Source organism: Microcaecilia unicolor, chromosome 11, assembly GCF_901765095.1.
Source record: "Microcaecilia unicolor chromosome 11, aMicUni1.1, whole genome shotgun sequence".
Taxonomy (NCBI): Eukaryota; Metazoa; Chordata; class Amphibia; order Gymnophiona; family Siphonopidae; genus Microcaecilia; species Microcaecilia unicolor.
The window spans coordinates 177,457,806-177,476,545 of NC_044041.1; the positions used below are offsets into that span (position 1 = coordinate 177,457,806).

Consider the following 18,740-nt stretch of genomic DNA (forward strand, 5'->3'; position numbering starts at 1 on the left):
TTCAAAATTGAGTAGTTGTGGCCCTAAGAAAAGCAAGAGCTATATGTTTCAGCATATGGGGCTGGGGTGGGGGAGGGAGTTTTACGTCCTCTTTATGAGGACACCATGGGACGTCCAGGTGGGTTTTGCCAGCTTGCCCGTTTGTCCAGGTTTGTGGGCAGGCTAGCTTGTGGGCGAGCAAGTGGGCCTCAGGGTGTCCTGTCTTCCCCTCCCCTCCTGTACCTTATCGTTGTGCCCTGGTGGTCTAGTAGCTTCTTCAGGGCACAAAAGTGCCCCTTCTTTCCTTCCCGGCTCTGCCGCAGACTTCTCGCTCCCTGCACCGCTTCAAAATGGCTGCCGAGAGTTCAAGATGCAGCCTCGGGAGACTTCTGCAGAAGTCTTGCGAGGTCACCACTTGAACTCTCGGCAGCCATTTTGAAGTGGCGCCAGGAGCAAGAGATCTGCGGCAGCACCAGGCAGGGGGCTGTTTCCTGCCCCAAAGTGGCCACTAGACCACCAGGCATGAAAAGATATGGGACAGGAGGAGGGGGGATGTGGATGGATTGAGCTATAAAAAAAGGTGGGTGGAGGGAGGCTTGAAAAAAGATTGGGGAGGGGACAGACATGGGGCGAGAGAGGGAATCTGGCTTTCTTGGGGGGGGGGGGTCAAGGTGACACTGTGGTGCAGGGGCATGGTGGGGATGTGTCAGGGGGCATGATAGGGGTGTGACGGGTGTGGTGGGGGTGTGGCAGGTATCCTTTTTTTTTTATCACGGCATATATGGTAACCCTAGTTAAATCCAGCACTTAGGTTAGCTTAGGTTTAGCCTCACAAGTCAGAACCATTGGTCACTCCAAGCTGAATCAATCTGGTTTTGCGTTTTCTCTGCTGGAGACTCTGGAGTGTTACAGTAGATAAATTAAGGACCATACTAGAAGAGGTGCCTAAATTTAGGTGTCATATACATGCATTAATGTATAGAATTGGTGCACGTATGCACGTAAATGACCAGTGATTGGCATTTATGTGCAAAAGTGCTAGGCGCTTTTCTATAAACAATGGGCTTAACACTGTTCCCAAAGTGAAGGAGGGTCCAGATTCCTTACTTCTGGGGGGAGACAGCACAAAGGGTGGTCCAAATCCCATTGGTGTTGAGCAACCGGCATGCAATTTTTTTTTTTTTTTGGGGGGGGGGGTGTTATAATGGCTTTCTGGAGACAGCAGAGTCGTCAGTGGTTGTCGGACTCCCTTTTCCAAAACCCTTTGCAAGTAAATGAGTTCCCTGGTTGAATTTCTTCGACGGAAAGTTGGGAGGGTGGGAGTCTGAAAAACGTATGGCATCCAGGAAGTTTTAGAAAGTGATGGTTCTGTGCAACACCAGTAGAAGCTAGCAGTAGCACTATGGCAGATCATGAGGAGAAAGCGGTACCGTACCCAGGGATCTTATCCGAGAACTTCATTTTGTGATCATCTCTGTTTCTACATACGGGTAGAGAACGTGTTATTATACCGTGGCTGTCATTCTAAGCAGTACCAACAGCTCTTGACCACCTGTAAAAATTTTATTTATTTATAATTTTCAAAATAAATGACAAGTAATATATTACAATGTCAAAGCAATACAGCACGATATTGAGCGTTGAATTATATAAGATACTAGTTACTTCCGATAATTAAAGAAGAATTAACAAAGAATAATATAAATAACCATTGTTCTTTCCTATAAATTAAACTTAGTTATCCTGCTTCCTTAGACCACCAAATTAAAAGGGGGGTAGTCATAGATAATAGAGAAGATTCTTACATATTCTAAATCAAGGTACGGCTTCATGCGCTCTCAAACTCAGACATTATAATTCAAGCTTTTAGAACCTAGAAAGACTTTCAAATGACGAGAAAAAAACATATTTCGTTAAACCTAACCGAACTATACATTTACAAGGATAGGCCAGTAGAAACGATCCTCCCACTTCCAAAGTTTTTTGTTTCATCTCCAGGAACATTTTCCTTTTCTGCTGAGTGGTTTTCGTAACTTCCTGACACATCCAAACTTTGGCACCAGCCAATAGAGTAGAAGAGTTTTGGAAGTATAAGCGTAACATTGCATTAAGGTCTTGATCGAAAACAAACGAGACTAATAATGTCACTCTCTGCGAAATAGCTTCCAATAATTGTTCTAATATTGCCGATATGTTCTCCAAGTCCAAACTTTTATCTCCAGCAACACCTAGTTCACCCGACCCCTTTCCTTTCTTCTGAGGTAAATAATAAATTTTATTTAATGGAGGAAACGCTTCCTGAGGCAACTTTAATATCTCAGTTGAATGTCTTTTAAACATATCTAGAGGCGAGGTTCCAGGTGATTTTGGAAAGTTCAAAATCCTTAAATTTAGTCGTCTGTTGTAATTCTCAATTTGTTCAATTTTATTGTGAATGAAAACTTTATCTTTTACAACAGATGCCTTAAATTCAGAAAATTGGTCTACTTCTTCTTGTAAGTTTTTTTTTACTCTACCTGAGAGTTCAGCTTGGATCTTTTCCACTGTACCTTGTAATTCACCAATCATTAGTAGTTAGAGCACTTACTTCGCCTCGGGACTCCTGTAAAGAAGCCTCCATTTTCTTCAACACCAGCCATATCGTCTCTAGGTTCACCTCTGCTGTTCTTCCTGAGTTCCCCACCAAAACTGGGGACTCGTGTTCCAGTAGCTTCCTTTGCAGTTCGTAATCCCATACAAGGGTCTCACTACTCGCACTTCCGGCGGAGTTCACCTCTCCCTTCCTCACTGCTACCGCTGCTGGAAACGGAGGTATTTTAGAAGCTGGAGGGGGGGATAACGATGTTTCATTTGCCCGTAGAGGGTCCTCTTCTCCAGGGCTCTCTACAGCGGGTCCCATCCCTCTAATTTCAAGCTGAGAGCCACCAGTCAGGAATCGCTCCAAGGTCGACTGGAGCGGCGTCGAGGATGAGGTAGGCGGGATTCCCACCCTCGTCGCACCTTTCCTCTTTGTATGCAGAGCACCCGTTAAAATTTTGACGGTAAATGTAAGGGCTTCCTCTGTGCATCGGGTCAGAAAACAGCTTGTGCATCGCCTTGCATGCACATTTGTATAGTAATTATCTCCTTATAATAGCTTTACATTCCATTTTCATTAGCTGCTACCATGACAGGAAAAAAGCTCAGAGAAACCTTTTGTGCATGTCTGGCTTTATTCCTTTCTCACTAACCAGCTAGACCAGTGTAAAAACCACTGGCTCGTTAGGTTTTGTGCATCTGGGCTCTTGTGTTAGTCTCAGCTTTGCACTCAGCCTTCTGGTCTTCTGTACACTTCTTTGTATCTGCACAGAATAGCGAATTGCTTCATTAGCATAGATTTAAATGCGCTGTGCGCTAGTGTCTGCTGGAGGCTTTGTGCACAGTTGGCCCCTGTGTTAAACTCCTTTCTTCATAGGACGCAGACAAAACTGCGTGCAAAAGCCTGAGCTAACCTGTGTGAAAAGCCTAGCACATTCTCTGAATCTGCTTAGTTTAACATTTCAGTGAGCTTGGAGCCCCCGAAAGAAGCAAGTCTTAGGTCAAGTCAGAGTTAAAGGGGAGGAGTTTTGATCGATTGGAAATTAATAAATGAAAGCAGATAAAAATCGAAATGGTCCATTCAGTCCGCTCAGATGACATTCATTCACTTTGGCTAGATGCATGTAGAAATTCTCATAATCCAACATCAATTTCCCTCTTCCCTCTTAACCCTTTGCCTATCGCTGCCCTCCGTATCTGTCCAGTTGGTCATTTCAGGCCTTTCCATCTTGAACTTTGTTTCTTACAAAACCTGTACTTCTGGCAGCACCCAGAGCCCTTCTGTATCTTATTCTAGAGGTAAATGTCAAGATCTAGAGGGACTCAAACTGGTGATCTTGGAGTGAAGAGACTGGGAGCTGTCTATGTAAGCCATGATAAGAGTGTTTTGTTGCAATTCTTGTGCTGCCCTCCCTGTGACCCTTGTCTCTCTCCTTCCCAACTCCCTTCCACTGCAGATGTGTAATCTTCTCCAGTACTTCTGTGATCGAGAGCTCCAGCACCGTGTGGAGGCTCTGATTGCATTCTCAGAACGTTACATGGACTGTCTCCAGACCAACCAGAGGACGCGCTACAAGGAGCTGATGCAGGATATCAACATGTCTGCAGCCGAGACAGCACGGAGGACCCGGGAGTTCCGCTCCCCGCCCCAGGAGCAGGTAAAGTGGCTCGGAATAGTATGCGCTGTCCAGCTTAGGAGTCCTGACAAAGTTACTGGTGAGATTCAGCACATCTGACCCCTCTACTTGTATTCTGGAATACATTTTAAAGCTGTGATAAAAAGAAGTCTAGAATTGCTTAAGAACTGAAGAGTGCGTATTCTGACCCCATGACCTGTATGTGTGTGTTACAGGAACTCCAAGTGTGATGTTTCTAGCTTCAGGTGGAATGAGAGGTGGCAGAGTGTGTATGGGGTCAGGGTCTATGCATGGCATTGCTGGAGGAGGTGGGGGAGGCAGTGGTAGCTGGAGAGAGTGTGTGCAAAGGGACTGTGGTGAGTTGGGGATAGGTGTGGGGGAAGACTGAGGCATATTGAGGGGGTGGACCTGGAGGATGATGGGAAGATCTCTCCTTTGCTGGTATTGACTGATGAGTCCTGCCACTGGTTTCAATGGTAGAGTGTGTGTATGTGTGTGTGTGGGGTGGGGGGGGGGGGGGTTCTGCACCAGTACTTACTCCCCACCTGTGATGTCAGGGTCACAGAAGGACAGATTTAAGGTTGGGTTTTTTTTTTTTCCATAAAATACACTTAATGAAGGATAAATTTAGTGGCCTAGTGGTTAGGGTGGTGGACTTTGATCCTGGGGAACTGAGGAACTGCGTTCGATTCCCACTTCAAGCACAGGCAGCTCCTTGTGACTCTGGGCAAGTCACTTAACCCTCCATTGCCCCATGTAAGCCGCATTGAGCCTGTCATGAGTGGGAAAGCGCAGGGTACAAATGTAACAAAAATAAAATAGATACTATTGGAGATTCTACATGGAATGTTGCTATTCCACTAGCAACATTCCACATTCCATGTAGAAGGCTGCGCAGGCTTCTGTTTCAGGACGTCAGACTCACAGAAGCAGAAGCCTGCGCGGCCACATTGGTGATCTGCAAGGGCCGACTTCTACATGGAATGTTGCTAGTGGAATAGCAGCAACATTCCATGTAGAATCTCAAATAGTAGCAACAGTGGAGGAGTGGCCTAGCGGTTAGGGTGGTGGACTTTGGTCCTGGGGAACTGAGTTCGATTCCCACTTCAGGCACAGGCAGCTCCTTGTGACTCTGGGCAAGTCACTTAACCCTCCATTGCCCCATGTAAGCCGCATTGAGCCTGCCATGAATAGGAAAGCGCTGGGTACAAATGTAACAAAAAAAAAAATCAGGGCCAAAGAAATCAGGGTTGATATCCAGTACGGAAAGGTGCAAAGGATCTTTGGGTCGTCTGAAAAAAGTGCTTGTCAATTCCATCCCCCCTGCTCATTGTGGGGTGATTTACTAAGACATTTCTCACATGTAGAGCGCGTGCATATGTTTGTATATGCGTAATACTCTGCTGCTTTCTTTCTCTCTGCCTCTCCATTCCTCTCACCTGCTTTTTCTCTTGCTACTCCTCTGCCTCCCCCTCCTCTCTGCAGATAAACATGTTGCTAAACTTTAAGAGCGTGCAGGAAGATGAGGAGTGTCCTGTTCCCGAAGAGGTCCGCGATGAGCTTATTCAGTTTCACACCGATCTGTTGGCTCACTGTGGTAAGGCACCATTGCTACTGTATCTTCATCCTGAAATCTGTCCCCCCCCCCCCTCTCCAACACAGCTCTTCTACTGTACCTTCTTCTTGAGACACCCACCCCCACCCTGACACACACACACAAACATCTCTACTGCTGAGTCCCCATCTTGACATAAGCACCTTCAAAACAAGCAGAAGTCTCCACAGTGCTGTCTCCTCCCCCTCCTCACAGATGTACCGGTGCCCCCCCCCCCCCAAACTGTGGAAGATGACACTAAGATTTGAATTTTTCATCCCTTTCACCATTTTCATAGGGATTCAGTTTGAGGACGAAGAGGAAGAAGAGGAAAAAGACATGTCCTTGCGAGGCCGCCTCATGAATCTTCTAGATAAAATGAAGCAGTTAAGAGGCAAGAAGAAGAAGGAGGAGGAGGAGGAACCTGAGCCCGAAGAGGAGCCCAAACCTCGTGAGTATGGAGAAAAGATAAATCCTCATGTTTGGTACCTTCGGGGTGGTAAAGGACATGGAGGCTTCATTGCCTGCTGACGTTTGAGAGAAAGGAGCAATGATAAAGGGAGATGGGTGATGTCCCCTTGGAAGAGGTAGCTGTAACCATTGGAAATTAAAGATCATTGTATCAATAATCAAAAGGAGAAGCACCAAAAAGGAGAAAAGGTCCTCTACAAAAAAAATAGAAAAGAAAACAGGAAGACCAACAAAAAAGTGAAAAAAGGAAACCTTGGAGTCAACGAATGACAAATGCCAAGTTTATTGTAAAAAAAATAATAAAACATGGACAAACAGCCTGCCTAAAATAAATCTCCAAAGACAATGAGAGTTCAGAGGAAGGAGTTGACACGGTGCCGTGTTTCGGCACAACCGCCTGCCTCAGGAGTCACAACTATCGGAAAACTTCTAAACACAAGTATCTATAGTTTGGGGCTTAAATCATCCTCAAGGGAAATTATTGGTTTAAGTGCTTCCACTGCTAAATGCTCTGAAAAGGTTTAGTATATATGTCTAGAGACGTTCCTTTTTTCTTTTAATTAAGAGAGGAAGTTATCATCGTAGGCTACTGTTAAGACCTGTTATTTTACTGTTAACCCTAGTTATTAATAAGTAGATCTCATTGTTTAAAATGGGACCTATGCTAAAATAGCACAAGTTAACAGTAAAATAGTCCGACATAAAGGTAACCTATGTTAATCATCTCTAGAAATCAAAATCACTGGGCTACCGTTAAGACGTTATTTTATCACTAAGTCTTGCTGTTTTAGCACAGGTCCCATTTTATGCAATGAGACCTAGTTATTAAAAACTGGGGTTAACTATAAAATAACACCTCTTAAAGGTAGCCTACGCTGATAGCTGCCTTCCTTAATTAAAGATAAAAGAAATGTCTCTAGAAATCAAAATCACGGTTTTATGTAATAAATGTAGGGCAGTCAAGCCATTGTGACATCACTGAGGAGATTGACTCGTAGGTGTTGGTGGAAAGAAGAAACATTATGACATCACAATATCAGCTTTGGTTAACTGAACTTTTCACACTACTACTACTACTACTACTTAGCATTTCTATAGCGCTAAGGAACTTTCCTTTACTAAGGAAGGAAATCATAATGTGAGCTACCGTTAAGATGGATTATTAGTAACTATCCTGCTTATTTTTGAAGGAGAAGGGCGCCCTTTTCCTAATGGCGGCCAAATCGGTATAATCAAAAGCCGATTTTGGCCGCCCTCAATTGCAGTCCGTCGCAGGAGCGGCGAAAGTTTAAGGGGGCATGTCGGAGGCATAGCGAAAGCAGGACGGGGGCGTGGTTAACACATGGGCACCCTCGGCCGATAATGGAAAAAAGAAGGGCAGCCTTGACGAGCATTTGGCTGACTTTACTTGGTCCATTTATTTTCAGGACCAAGCCTCAAAAAAGTGCCCAAGCTGACCAGATGACCACCGGAGGGAATCGGGGATGACCTCCCCGTACTCCCCCAGTGGTCACCAACCCCCTCCCACCCTAAAAAAAATTTAAAACATTTTTTTGCCAGCCTCTAATGTCATACCCAGCTCCATGACAGCAGTATGCAGGTCCCTGGAACAGTTTTAGTGGGTGCAGTGCACTTCAGGTAGGCGGACCCAGGCCCATCCCCCCCCCCCCCCCCCCCCACCTGTTACACTTGTGGTGGTAAATGGGAACCCTCCAAAACCTACCTGAAACCCACTGTAACCACATGTAGGTGCCCCCTTTCACCCATAAGGGCTATGGTAGTGGTGTACAGTTGTGGGGAGTGGGATTTGAGGGGGCTCAGCACCCAAGGGAAGGGAGCTATGTACCTGGGATCAATTTGTGAAGTCCACTGCAGTGCCCCCTAGGGTGCCCGGTTGGTGTCCTGGCATGTCAGGGGGACCAGTGCACTACAAATGCTGGCTCCTCCCACGACCAAATGGCTAGGATTTGGCTGGTTTTGAGATGGCCATCCTCGGTTTCCATTATCGGCGAAAACCGAGGCCGGCCATCTCTAAGTCTGGCGATCTCAACATTTAGGTCGACCATCTCTAAGGTTGACCTAAATGTTGAGATTTGGCTGGCCCCGACCGTATTATCGAAACGAAAGATGGACGCCAATCTTGTTCGATAATATGGTTGGCTCCGCCCTTTCCCGAGGTCGGCCCCAGAGATGGGCGCCCTTATAGATGGGCACCCCCGTTCGATTATGCCCCTCTAAGTCTTATTGCATTAAATGGGACCTGTGCTAAAGTAGCACAAGTTAATGGTAAAATAACCCTTCTTAATGGTAGCCCATGTTGATAGTTTCCCCTCTAAATAAATCAAAGTAAAAACAAATTTCACCCCTGCACTTGTGTGCTCAGGAGCTGTCCTGTTGTTGTGCTGAAGGAAGTGGGGCGGAAGACACCTGTTTATCACCCTGACGAGTGCCAGCAGCTGCTACTTACATTCTTGGGGATCATTCTCTTTGCTAATACCACATTCCCAAGCAGATCCAGGTACAAGCTCAAATAGCAGTGACTTGGCAAGTTCGGTAGGTCATGCTGCTCCTCAAGCGATTCCAGTGAATCAATGTGTCTCCCTATGCCTGGGTTCTAATCCAGGCTCTGCCAGTGACCATCTCTGTGACCTCAGTTTCTAGTGATAGCAGCAGTAATTGTGAGGGTCAATATTGAAAACGATGTAACTGGGCAGAAGAGACCCCGGCCTGGTTAAATCACTCTGACTGGCTCTAAAGCAGATATTCTGGAGCACTGAACAGAATATCTGCTTTGACTGTTATGGCACTCTCCGGTTACTTGGGAACTAAAATCTATGAACAGTGATTCTTTTGATCTTATGTCTTGCACGGAGTGATTTTTTTGAAAAAAGTATTGCAGTGGACAAGAACTTTGCAGGAAGAAGATCTTTGGTTCTGCACAATCTCTACCTAAGCTAAGTAGCTGTTATTCAATATATATATATATTTTTTTTTTTTTAACATTAGTTTTTTAACATCATTTTCTGGATATTGTCCATTAATTAACTATTGTGATCAAGATGGAGGTAGGATGTGCTATGATGTAAATGTGGTGTCCCTGCAAAGCTTGGACTTTTAGTCCACAGCAATACACCAAAAAAACTGAGCACAACAAATAAATATTTATACAATTTTATTGAGCTTTTTACAAAAAGTAATTATTTATACAATATGAGTAAATGAGAATATTTCTAATACTTTAAAGTTCTAATTAGGGTTTCTGTTATAGTTTGCTACTCTCCGGTTAGTGCCAGGGCAGAGTCAGGTAAGACAGACCTGCCAAGTCTCCCGCATTCAACGGGAGACTCCCTTCTTTGGTGAGTCATCTCCCGCCAAAGCGGGACATTCTCCCGCTGAGATGAGGAATTGCTGTTTTTTTTCCCACCGCCGCTGCTGCTTCTCCTAATGCAGCAGCGGCAGGAAAATAACAAGAAAAAAGCAAGTGCAGGGCTCCAACAGTTTTCAGACATTGTGCTGTCAGTTCTGCCGGTCCTCTGCCCCCCGGAACTCGAAGTTGACGTCAGCGGGGGCACAGGACCAGCAGAGCCGACAGCGCATGCCTGAAGGCTGCTGCGGCCCTGCGCTTTTTTTTTATTGTTGTCACGGCTGCTGCAGAGGGTGACGTGGAAACAGGAGGGAAACAGGATGAAATGAAAGTTAAAGCCAACAGGTTAGTTTTTTCTGTTTCCCCTTTAAAACAAAGCAAGCAAACCTATGAGCTGCTGTATCCACGTTGTCATAGTAACATAGTAGATGACGGCAGAAAAAGACCTGCACGGTCCATCTAGTCTGCCCAACAAGATAAACTCATATGTGCTACTTCTTGTGTATACCTTACCTTGATTTGTATCTGCCATTTTCAGGACACAGACCGTAGAAGTCTTGCCCAGTCATTCTTTATTGTTGGTAGCATTTTTTAAATTTAATCTCACTTATATTTTCAAACATGCTGGCTTGTGCAGTATACAGATGTACATAAAGGAAGTATAATAAGGGAATAACTTTTCATAGGTAGAGTAGTAATTTGTTAGAAATTGTAATCAGTGTGTCATTCGGAGGGGCTGGTTATGGGAACACCGTAGGACTGTTATATTTGTGCATAGATTTTATTTTTTTCTCAAGGTAAAGGGCCCCTAAAACAGACATCATGTTATGACAATCAATCAGGTGCTCAACATTCAGAGTTTCTATCTATTTATTTATTTATATCATTTATATCCCACATTAAACATGAATTGGGTTGAAACCTGGGAACATTTAAAATCTGTTTTTTTTTTACTTATGCAAAAGAAAAAGATGACACGAGATAGAGTGGGTGGGGCCAAGGTAGATTGGGTGGAGCTGTGGCGTGTACTAAAATCTCCCTCTCAAAAATCGAGACCCCTTGGCAGCTCTGGTAAAACCCAGAAAGTATCTGGGCACCGCTGATCAGTGCTGCTGCCTGGATAATGTCAGGACAAGGGGTACCAGAAAAATAACAGCCCTAACTTGCCCAGATAGTTATCTGGGTACCGGCACACCATATCACCTAGCACAGCTGTTGGAGGGGTGGGAGAGTATTTTGTAAATAGGGACCTGGGGAGGGAAGGCAGGGCTCCTTAGCCTGGGTGCTGACACCAGCACTGATTTAGCAAAGGAAATCGAGGACCCTGACCCTGGGCATTGACTCTCTTTTTGGCTGTTCCCTAACAGGAACTTTGCAAGAACTCATCTCTCATACCACAGTGCATTGGGCCCAAGAATCCTTCATCCAGAACCCGGAACTGGTGCGGGTTATGTTCAGTCTTCTCCACCGCTTGTATGATGGCATTGGGGAACTCGTCCGTGCTCTGCCCAAAGCCTACACCATCAACGAAGTGTCTGTGGAAGATACCATGAACTTGCTGGAGAGTCTGGGCCAGATCCGCTCCTTGCTTATTGTCCAGATGGGGCTTGAAGAGGAGAACCTAATGATCCAGAGCATAGGGTAGTATTCTTCTCTTTCTGTCTGTAGTATCCATCTACCCAATCATCATCCATCAGCAGTATCCGCCTATATACATTTGTCTATGCGCCCACCCATTCCTCTACCTATCCATTCATCCGTAAGCAGTATCCACCTATATAATCTGTGGAAGTGGAAATGGGCCATGCTGAGGGGCAATGGCAGGAAACTATGCGCAGGGTTTATTTATTTCTTGAATTTATTTTGGATTATTTGCCTAGTGATTAAAAAGAAATCCCTGCACTTACCTTCACCTTGACCTTTTGCATCCACTCCAGACCTTGTCGAGAAGTATGCAGCTATGAAGTACCTGGTGTACCCACCGGTCAGGTTATTTTTGAAAGTGTGCTTGCAATCACATGGCAACATTTCCAGCTATTCCAGTGCTGAGACCCCAGTCCCACACCTTCCTTTCTCCTGATACAGCACTGACAATACAATTCCATCATACCCTGCAGCAGGGGTGGACTGAGAGTACTCTGGGCGCACCCCCCCCCCCCACCGCCACCACTGCCTCCCCTTGCCCCCCCCCCTCTGCCGCCCCTGTTGCCCCTGCCCCCCTCATGCTACCACCGTCCCCGCAACCCTTACCTTCCTCTATTCCCAGCAGCATGTCCTCTGATCTCCCCTTTCCCACCTTCTTCCATCCCTGCTGCTGCCCGCGGTGACTCCACAGTTTAAAATGGCATCTGCAACCTCTCACTGTAGTCTTGCAAGAGTTTGCGGCCACCACTTAAAATTGCGCAGCCGGCACAGGACACAGGCAGCGGCGGGCAAGGGCAACTGGGCAGAGCCTCTGGGCCCCCTGGAGCTTCTGGGCCCTCGGGCACTGCCCGGTTGCCCAAATGGTTAGTGTCTGCCCCTGCCCTGCTGCACCCTCTGATATTTTCATGACTGCCCCTCCCAGGTACACACACAGATCTCAGCTAGAACACTTCAGTCCTGTGCTCTGAGCCTGTGTCCTGGACACACTGAGGCTGATATTCAACCGCAGGAGTTAGACCAGCTAACTACTGCGGTTGGCTCTAAACCCGGATATTCAATGACATGCCATTTCTGGTGAACGGCATTGAATATCCGGTTTATGTTTGGATGGTTTGAAGATAACTGTCTAAGCTCATGCTGGTTATCATCAAACTGGCCAAAGATATTCCACTGTTTGACGTGGCCAAATATGGCTGCTAAACCCAGTTGTCAGCCGGTTATATTGTGCGATATAACCGGCTAGCCGCTAACCGGGGATATTCAACAGGGGATAGCCGGTTATCCCCCCCTGAATATCAGCGGATAGCCAGTTAAGCGCTATTTAACCTGTCAGCAGCCGTTCTGACCGGTTAAGTAGCGCTGAATTTCGGGATGACTGTGCTGTTTGTTGTCAGGCTGAGAGCACACAGCTCCTCTTCTTAAGTTATTTTTCCATTTTTTTCCCTGTTGTAGAAACATTATGAATAACAAAGTGTTCTACCAGCATCCAAACCTGATGCGAGCCCTGGGCATGCATGAGACAGTCATGGAGGTGATGGTGAACGTGCTGGGTGGCGGGGAATCCAAGGTAAGGAGGGGAGAGTCCAGGAGAAACGATGGGATTGATATTCAAAGCAATTTCAATGACCAGCAAAGGTTCCTGGCTGGTTAAATCGCCTCTACAGGACTATCCACTGAGGGCTAGATGCACTAAAGTCCTCGGAAGAGCCGTTCCCTTACCGATTCCATAGCAAATCGGTAGGGAACGGCCATGCATCAAGGAAATGGAATGCAAATGAGCTGCTCGTTGTAGCTCACTTGCATTCTCTATTCCCTCAGAAGCCAGTCGGCCGGTCGAGCATGCGCAGAGCAGCCAAGCATTTTGCTGGCTGCTCTGCGCATGCCAAAGATGTCCAAAAAGGACGTCCCTGACGAGCACTTGTTAGAGCCGCGGGGGGAGAGAGTTGCACCAATTACCACTGCTGGAATCGGGACGTGCGAGGACACCTAACATGGACGTCCTTCACTGAAACATACAAAAAAGGATGGCCCTGACTAGCAATTGGACGTTTTTCCCCAGATTTTTTTGTGATGGGTGTTCTTCTGCGAGGACGTCCAAATAAAAAAACTTTTTGGACGTCCCTTTAGATTATGCCCCCCTCCAGGTCTCTCTCCGCCAATCACAGCGCGTTTAGCTGACACCGGTGACACTGCCAAAAAATGACGGCCAAAATGGATGGTTTTTTTGGATGGGCGTCCATTTTGGCCGTCATCCCCCCCCCCCCCCCAATAATAAAAACGTCTTTTTTGGCAGTGGTTCACTCAGCTGAGAGACCTGGAAGTCTCTGAGCCAATCACAGCACGTTGTGATTGGCTCAGGGACTTCCAGGTCTCTCAGCTGAGTGAAGCACTGCCAAAAAAGATGTTTTTATTATTGCGTGGGGGGAGGAGGGGAATGACGGCCAAAGTGGATGTTTTTTTTTTTGGATGGGCATCCTGAACTGCACTGTCCTCTGGATTGAGCCGCATCGGAGGGGGTGAGCAGCACAGCGTTTTCGGGCGGCACAGGGAGGCGTATTTGGCATGCGCAGAGCAGCCAGCATAACACTTGGCTGCTCTGCACATGCTCGACTGGCCGATTGGCCGACTGTTTAACAATGGAATAAAGAATGCAAGTGAGCTACAACGAGCAGCTCATTTGCATTCCCTTTCCTTAATGCATGCCCGTTCCTTACCGATTCGCTAAGGGAATCGGTAAGGGAAGGGCTCTAACGATTGTTTAGTGCATCTGGCCCTTGGTGAGAATGTAAATTGTAGGGATTTGATATGGGGGGGGGGGGGAGATCAATACTCTGAAGTGTGGGGTGGGGGGGGTGGGGCTGGAACTATTGCAGTTTTAAATTGGGTACCCAGAGGAAGGGAGGATGTTGGCACTGGGGAATATTTTTTTTAAATAGAACTCAGGGAGGGATACCTTTTCCAAACAGATTCAGACCATCTATTACAGCTCCTTAATTTCTAGCCAGATTTAGCCAGTTAGCAATGAAATTGCTCTCACCAGGTAAATGTCTAAGTCCACCCCAGCAAACCTCTGACCCAGCCATTTTCTGCCTAGGTAAATTTTGGTTGCATAGCAGTTTTATGTAAACAAAATGTATTTGGATAAAGGGAGCAATATTACAAAAACATTTCATGCAATAAAAGTCCATTTTAACCACGGCCCTCCCTCAGTATGGCTAAAACTTTATGCAGGGTTTCACAGTGAGTGCCTTTTAAGTCAAATTGGGAGAGGGGGAGTGTTTTGGGGTAGTTCTAAAATATCAGCATTATTTTTCAGCACAATTTTGTTGATATTTTCTCTCTTGTCTCGCCTTTTAAGTTTTCACCTGTTTTCATGTCGTATGGCGATGCATTGCTTATGTTCTTCCTCTATTCTTTCTCCCTCCAGGAAATACGATTCCCTAAGATGGTGACCAACTGCTGTCGCTTTCTGTGTTATTTCTGCCGCATCAGCCGCCAGAACCAACGAGCTATGTTTGATCACCTCAGCTATTTGCTGGAGAACAGTGGCATTGGGCTAGGTAAAGTTCTTATCTACTAAATAAATCATGATAAAATCTATGACCCTTGAAACCATCATGTACCAAATGGGTCATAGTAAAGCCAGAAGGTCTTGTAAACAACATGTACTCAGGGCCGCCGAGAGGGGGGGGCAGGGGGGACAAAATTCCCCGGGCCTCCAAGAGGGGCCCAGCACCACAGTCCCCGGTCTCACCCGCCCGCCCTCTGCTCCGTCAACAGCCCCTCTCCATCTGCCACTGGGCCCCCTACATTCAAATCGGCAGCGCCTCACCTCCATGTGAAAGCACAGCAGCAGATCGCCTCCCTTTGGGCCTTCCTTCCCTGTGTCCCGCCCTCGTCTGATGTAACTTCCTGTTTCCGCGAGGGCGGGACACAGGGAGGGAAGGCCCGAAGGGAGGCGATCTGCCGCTGCGCTTTCACACGGAGGTGAGGCACTGCCAATTTGATTGCAGGGGGCCCGGTGGCAGACGGAGGGGGGCTGTCGACGGGGCTGGGGTGGGCGGGTGGAGACTGGGGACTGCTGCGCCGGCAGCCTGAGTAGCGATTGGGGGAGGCGCTGGCAGCCTCAGGGGGGGGCAGCAGGGCCCCAGGGGCAGCCTTGCCCTGGGCCCAGCTCAGTCTCTCGGCGGCCCTGCATGTACTAGATGAGTCTTAGTAAAGCCAGTGGCTCTTGTAACCACTATGAATGAGGAGAAATCTAAGAAAGACTTGAGGAATGGTCAAGTTCTTGGCAAGTAATATTCATTGCAAAAAAGTACAAAGAAATGGATTTGGGTGCAGAAATGACAAGGCAGAATTGCTGTGTAGAGCCTGAACTGTTTCATTAAAACTTGGGGGACCATAGCTCAATTTTAGCAAACAATGGAAAAGGTGCCGGCACCCAGTACCCCCTCAAAAAAAGCCCTGACAAAGACTGTCAGATAATAACATCAAACCTATCATCCAGCGATACAGAATCAAAACAGCACAAATTCTACATAAAACACTGCTGAAACAGCCACATTTTTAAAAACTGCAAAATCTAAGATAAGAAGAGTTGGCTGTGCAGTTCATCTGGTAAAGAGTCCCACAGTGAAAATATTCTCTTCCTCATCATTGACAGCCTAATCACACTGAGGCCAATTTTCAACCCACCTGAATGCCGCGATCGGCGATGACTCTGAATATTCAGTGCTGGGCCATTTCCGGTGACCAGCATTGAATATCTGGGGGTTTTTTGGCCGGCTCAATCTTAAGTGGTTGTATCAATATTCAGCGTTGGCCGGTTAAGTTTATAGCAGGACTGCTATTTAGGCGGTGCAGTTTGGCTGTTAAACTTAGCTGGTCAGCGCTGAATATTGCCAGTTATTGTACGATATAGCCGGCAGTATTCAGCGGAGATATTAGCGGTTAAGTGCAGAAACGCTATTTAACTAGTCAGCAGCCATTTCTGGTTGGTTAAATAGTGCTGAATGTTGGCTGGACTGAGCCCAGTGATGAGCGCAGAGCCTTTGAGATGCGGACTTTATCATCTTATTAGAAAGGTATATCCTGTTAAGCTTGTAGTCTATGAAGGAAAATAGGCCTACGCTTTCCATTATAGAATCGGCTCCACGTTGCCAAATAGTATAGGATTACCCTCTAAGTGCTCAGTTCCCAGGAGGCTGCTATCTGTGGCCTCCGGGTAACAATTTTATCGATGTAGTGCAGTGATTCCCAAACCTATCCCCAACTAGTCAGGTTTTCAGGATATCCTCAATGAATATACATGAGATTGATTTGCATACACCCTTTCCTTGGTGTGCAAATCTATCTCATGCATACTTATTGTGGATATCCTGAAACCCTGACTGGCTAGGGTTCCTCTAGGACAGGTTTGGGAACCCCTGATGTAGCGGGTGTTGTATTTTGATTATTGTATTATTTTCTTTGATGTAAAGTGTCTTGGGTTGGGCTTTTGTTGGAGGAAGGTGGTATGTAAGTGCATTATAACACAGCATACATGACTTTGCACTTTTTTGATACTGAAGCACAGTATGAGTCTTGGCAAAGCCAGTTCTTCTAATTAGCATGAGCTGTATGGACATTTTACTGGATTCAGACCTGATGCTAAGTTGGAGTTTGCGTTACATTGCAGGAATGAGGGGCTCCACACCTCTGGACGTGGCAGCTGCTTCAGTGATTGATAACAATGAGCTGGCACTGGCACTACAGGAGCAGGATTTGGAAAAGGTGAGGGCTGAGGCCTGGAGAGCGACATACTCCAGAGTGTCAACCATGGTACTGAGCGCTCTCTTTCCCCAATATTGTCACAATGCGTAGACAGCATTCTCTACCCACTCTCTACTAACACTTGTTCTCGTCTCTTACTCAGGTAGTGACGTATCTGGCTGGCTGTGGGCTGCAGAGCTGCCCGATGCTTGTAGCAAAGGGTTACCCTGACATTGGCTGGAACCCTGTTGGAGGCGAGCGGTACTTGGATTTCCTCCGCTTTGCTGTCTTTGTGAATGGTAGGTACATGTCTTTCATGCACATCCTGCATGTGATGTTCACTATGAAGGAAGCATTTCTCTCCCTCATCCTGCTTGCACCAGCCATGTCCTGGCTGTTCTGTCCTCCATTGATCTTTCCTACTCTAAATCCTGCAGGTGAGAGTGTTGAGGAGAACGCCAATGTAGTGGTGCGCCTGCTGATCCGTAGGCCTGAGTGCTTTGGCCCCGCCCTGCGAGGGGAGGGTGGCAATGGGCTGCTGGCTGCCATTGAAGAAGCCATCAAGATCTCAGAGGATCCAGCCCGTGATGGACCATCTGTGAAAAAAGACCGGCGCCGGGAGTTGTGCGTATTTCTGATGTCATCTATGGAGCACGCATCCACAGTACAGAGCAGTGTTGACTCACTTTACACTTTCCCCTCATATGACTCAGCAGGAAATAAGTTAGGCTGACCAAGGACCCTAGGTCATCAAGATAGGCTGAGCTCATCCTGATTTACATTGTAGAAGGCAAGGATGACTATGTTTGAAAGCCACAAACAGTTCTAGTGTTCAGGATATAATCATGTATATTCATGAAATATATTTTCAAATATTGGTCTAGGGCCTTGTTAATTGGCATATTTTACTTATCCTGATCACCAGACCTGTTTGTGGCTCTGAAAGGTTCCTGTGGCATCCTAGCATTTGCTGCTCCAATTTTCCTAGGGAAAACAGGACAAGTCCCAGAATGCAGCAGGAGAAAGCCAGGAGCTGCTCAGCCTATCCAAATGATCTGGTGCCCCGAGTGCTATCTGTGCTGGTTTGCTGATTGAAGGTTCTGTGCTGTTTCTCAGATCTTGTTAAAAAGCTGGAGTAGACCTTAGAATGCTGCAGCCAGAGGCTGCTTCCAGCTGGGATGAGCAATGGGTATCTGAATATAGAATACACCAGTAGGACATTGCATGGTCCACCTTTTGTATGGTGACCCAGAGCCCCGCTCATAGGTATTCCTGTCTCTCCTCCCCGCAGGTACAGTGGGGAAGATGCCCTCGAGGAGAGCCGTGTGCACTTGGGAAATGCCATCATGTCTTTCTACTCGGCTCTGATTGACCTGCTGGGGCGCTGTGCTCCTGAAATGCACGTAAGTGATGTAGTCACCAGAAGTAGGTGATTTTACTTTACACATGGAAACTTAATTACACGTGTGTTCAAAGGTTTTTTTTACATTTTCAGCTGGTGTTGAGTCACATTTGTTGAATATGGGATGAACATATACTGCTGGTCGTTTGCTGGATCTCATTTGTGGTGCTATGAGTTGGGGTGATCTGGTCTTATCATGCTACTTTTGTTCTTTTCATTTATGGTTGACCTATATCGTGGATCATCTACTCTTAAAACTGATTTTTTTTTGTAGGAAAACTCAGGGTACAATTGATATGAATTCTTTTAATCTAGCTGATT

At 46.5% G+C, this 18,740-nt stretch overlaps 1 protein-coding gene across 7 annotated transcripts in view; it reads left to right on the plus strand.

The window, feature by feature from the left end:
- Positions 1-18,740, plus strand: part of RYR1 (ryanodine receptor 1) — a 246,068-nt gene that overhangs the window by 103,703 nt on the left and 123,625 nt on the right. For all 7 annotated transcript variants that reach the window (XM_030218373.1, XM_030218376.1, XM_030218375.1 and 4 more), the window contains exons 36-45: positions 4,014-4,214; positions 5,679-5,790; positions 6,086-6,238; positions 10,990-11,263; positions 12,719-12,833; positions 14,694-14,826; positions 16,944-17,038; positions 17,181-17,316; positions 17,455-17,641; positions 18,309-18,420. In XM_030218373.1, coding sequence (XP_030074233.1) covers positions 4,014-4,214; positions 5,679-5,790; positions 6,086-6,238; positions 10,990-11,263; positions 12,719-12,833; positions 14,694-14,826; positions 16,944-17,038; positions 17,181-17,316; positions 17,455-17,641; positions 18,309-18,420 — 1,518 coding nt within the window. The remainder of the gene's footprint in view (positions 1-4,013; positions 4,215-5,678; positions 5,791-6,085; positions 6,239-10,989; positions 11,264-12,718; positions 12,834-14,693; positions 14,827-16,943; positions 17,039-17,180; positions 17,317-17,454; positions 17,642-18,308; positions 18,421-18,740) is intronic.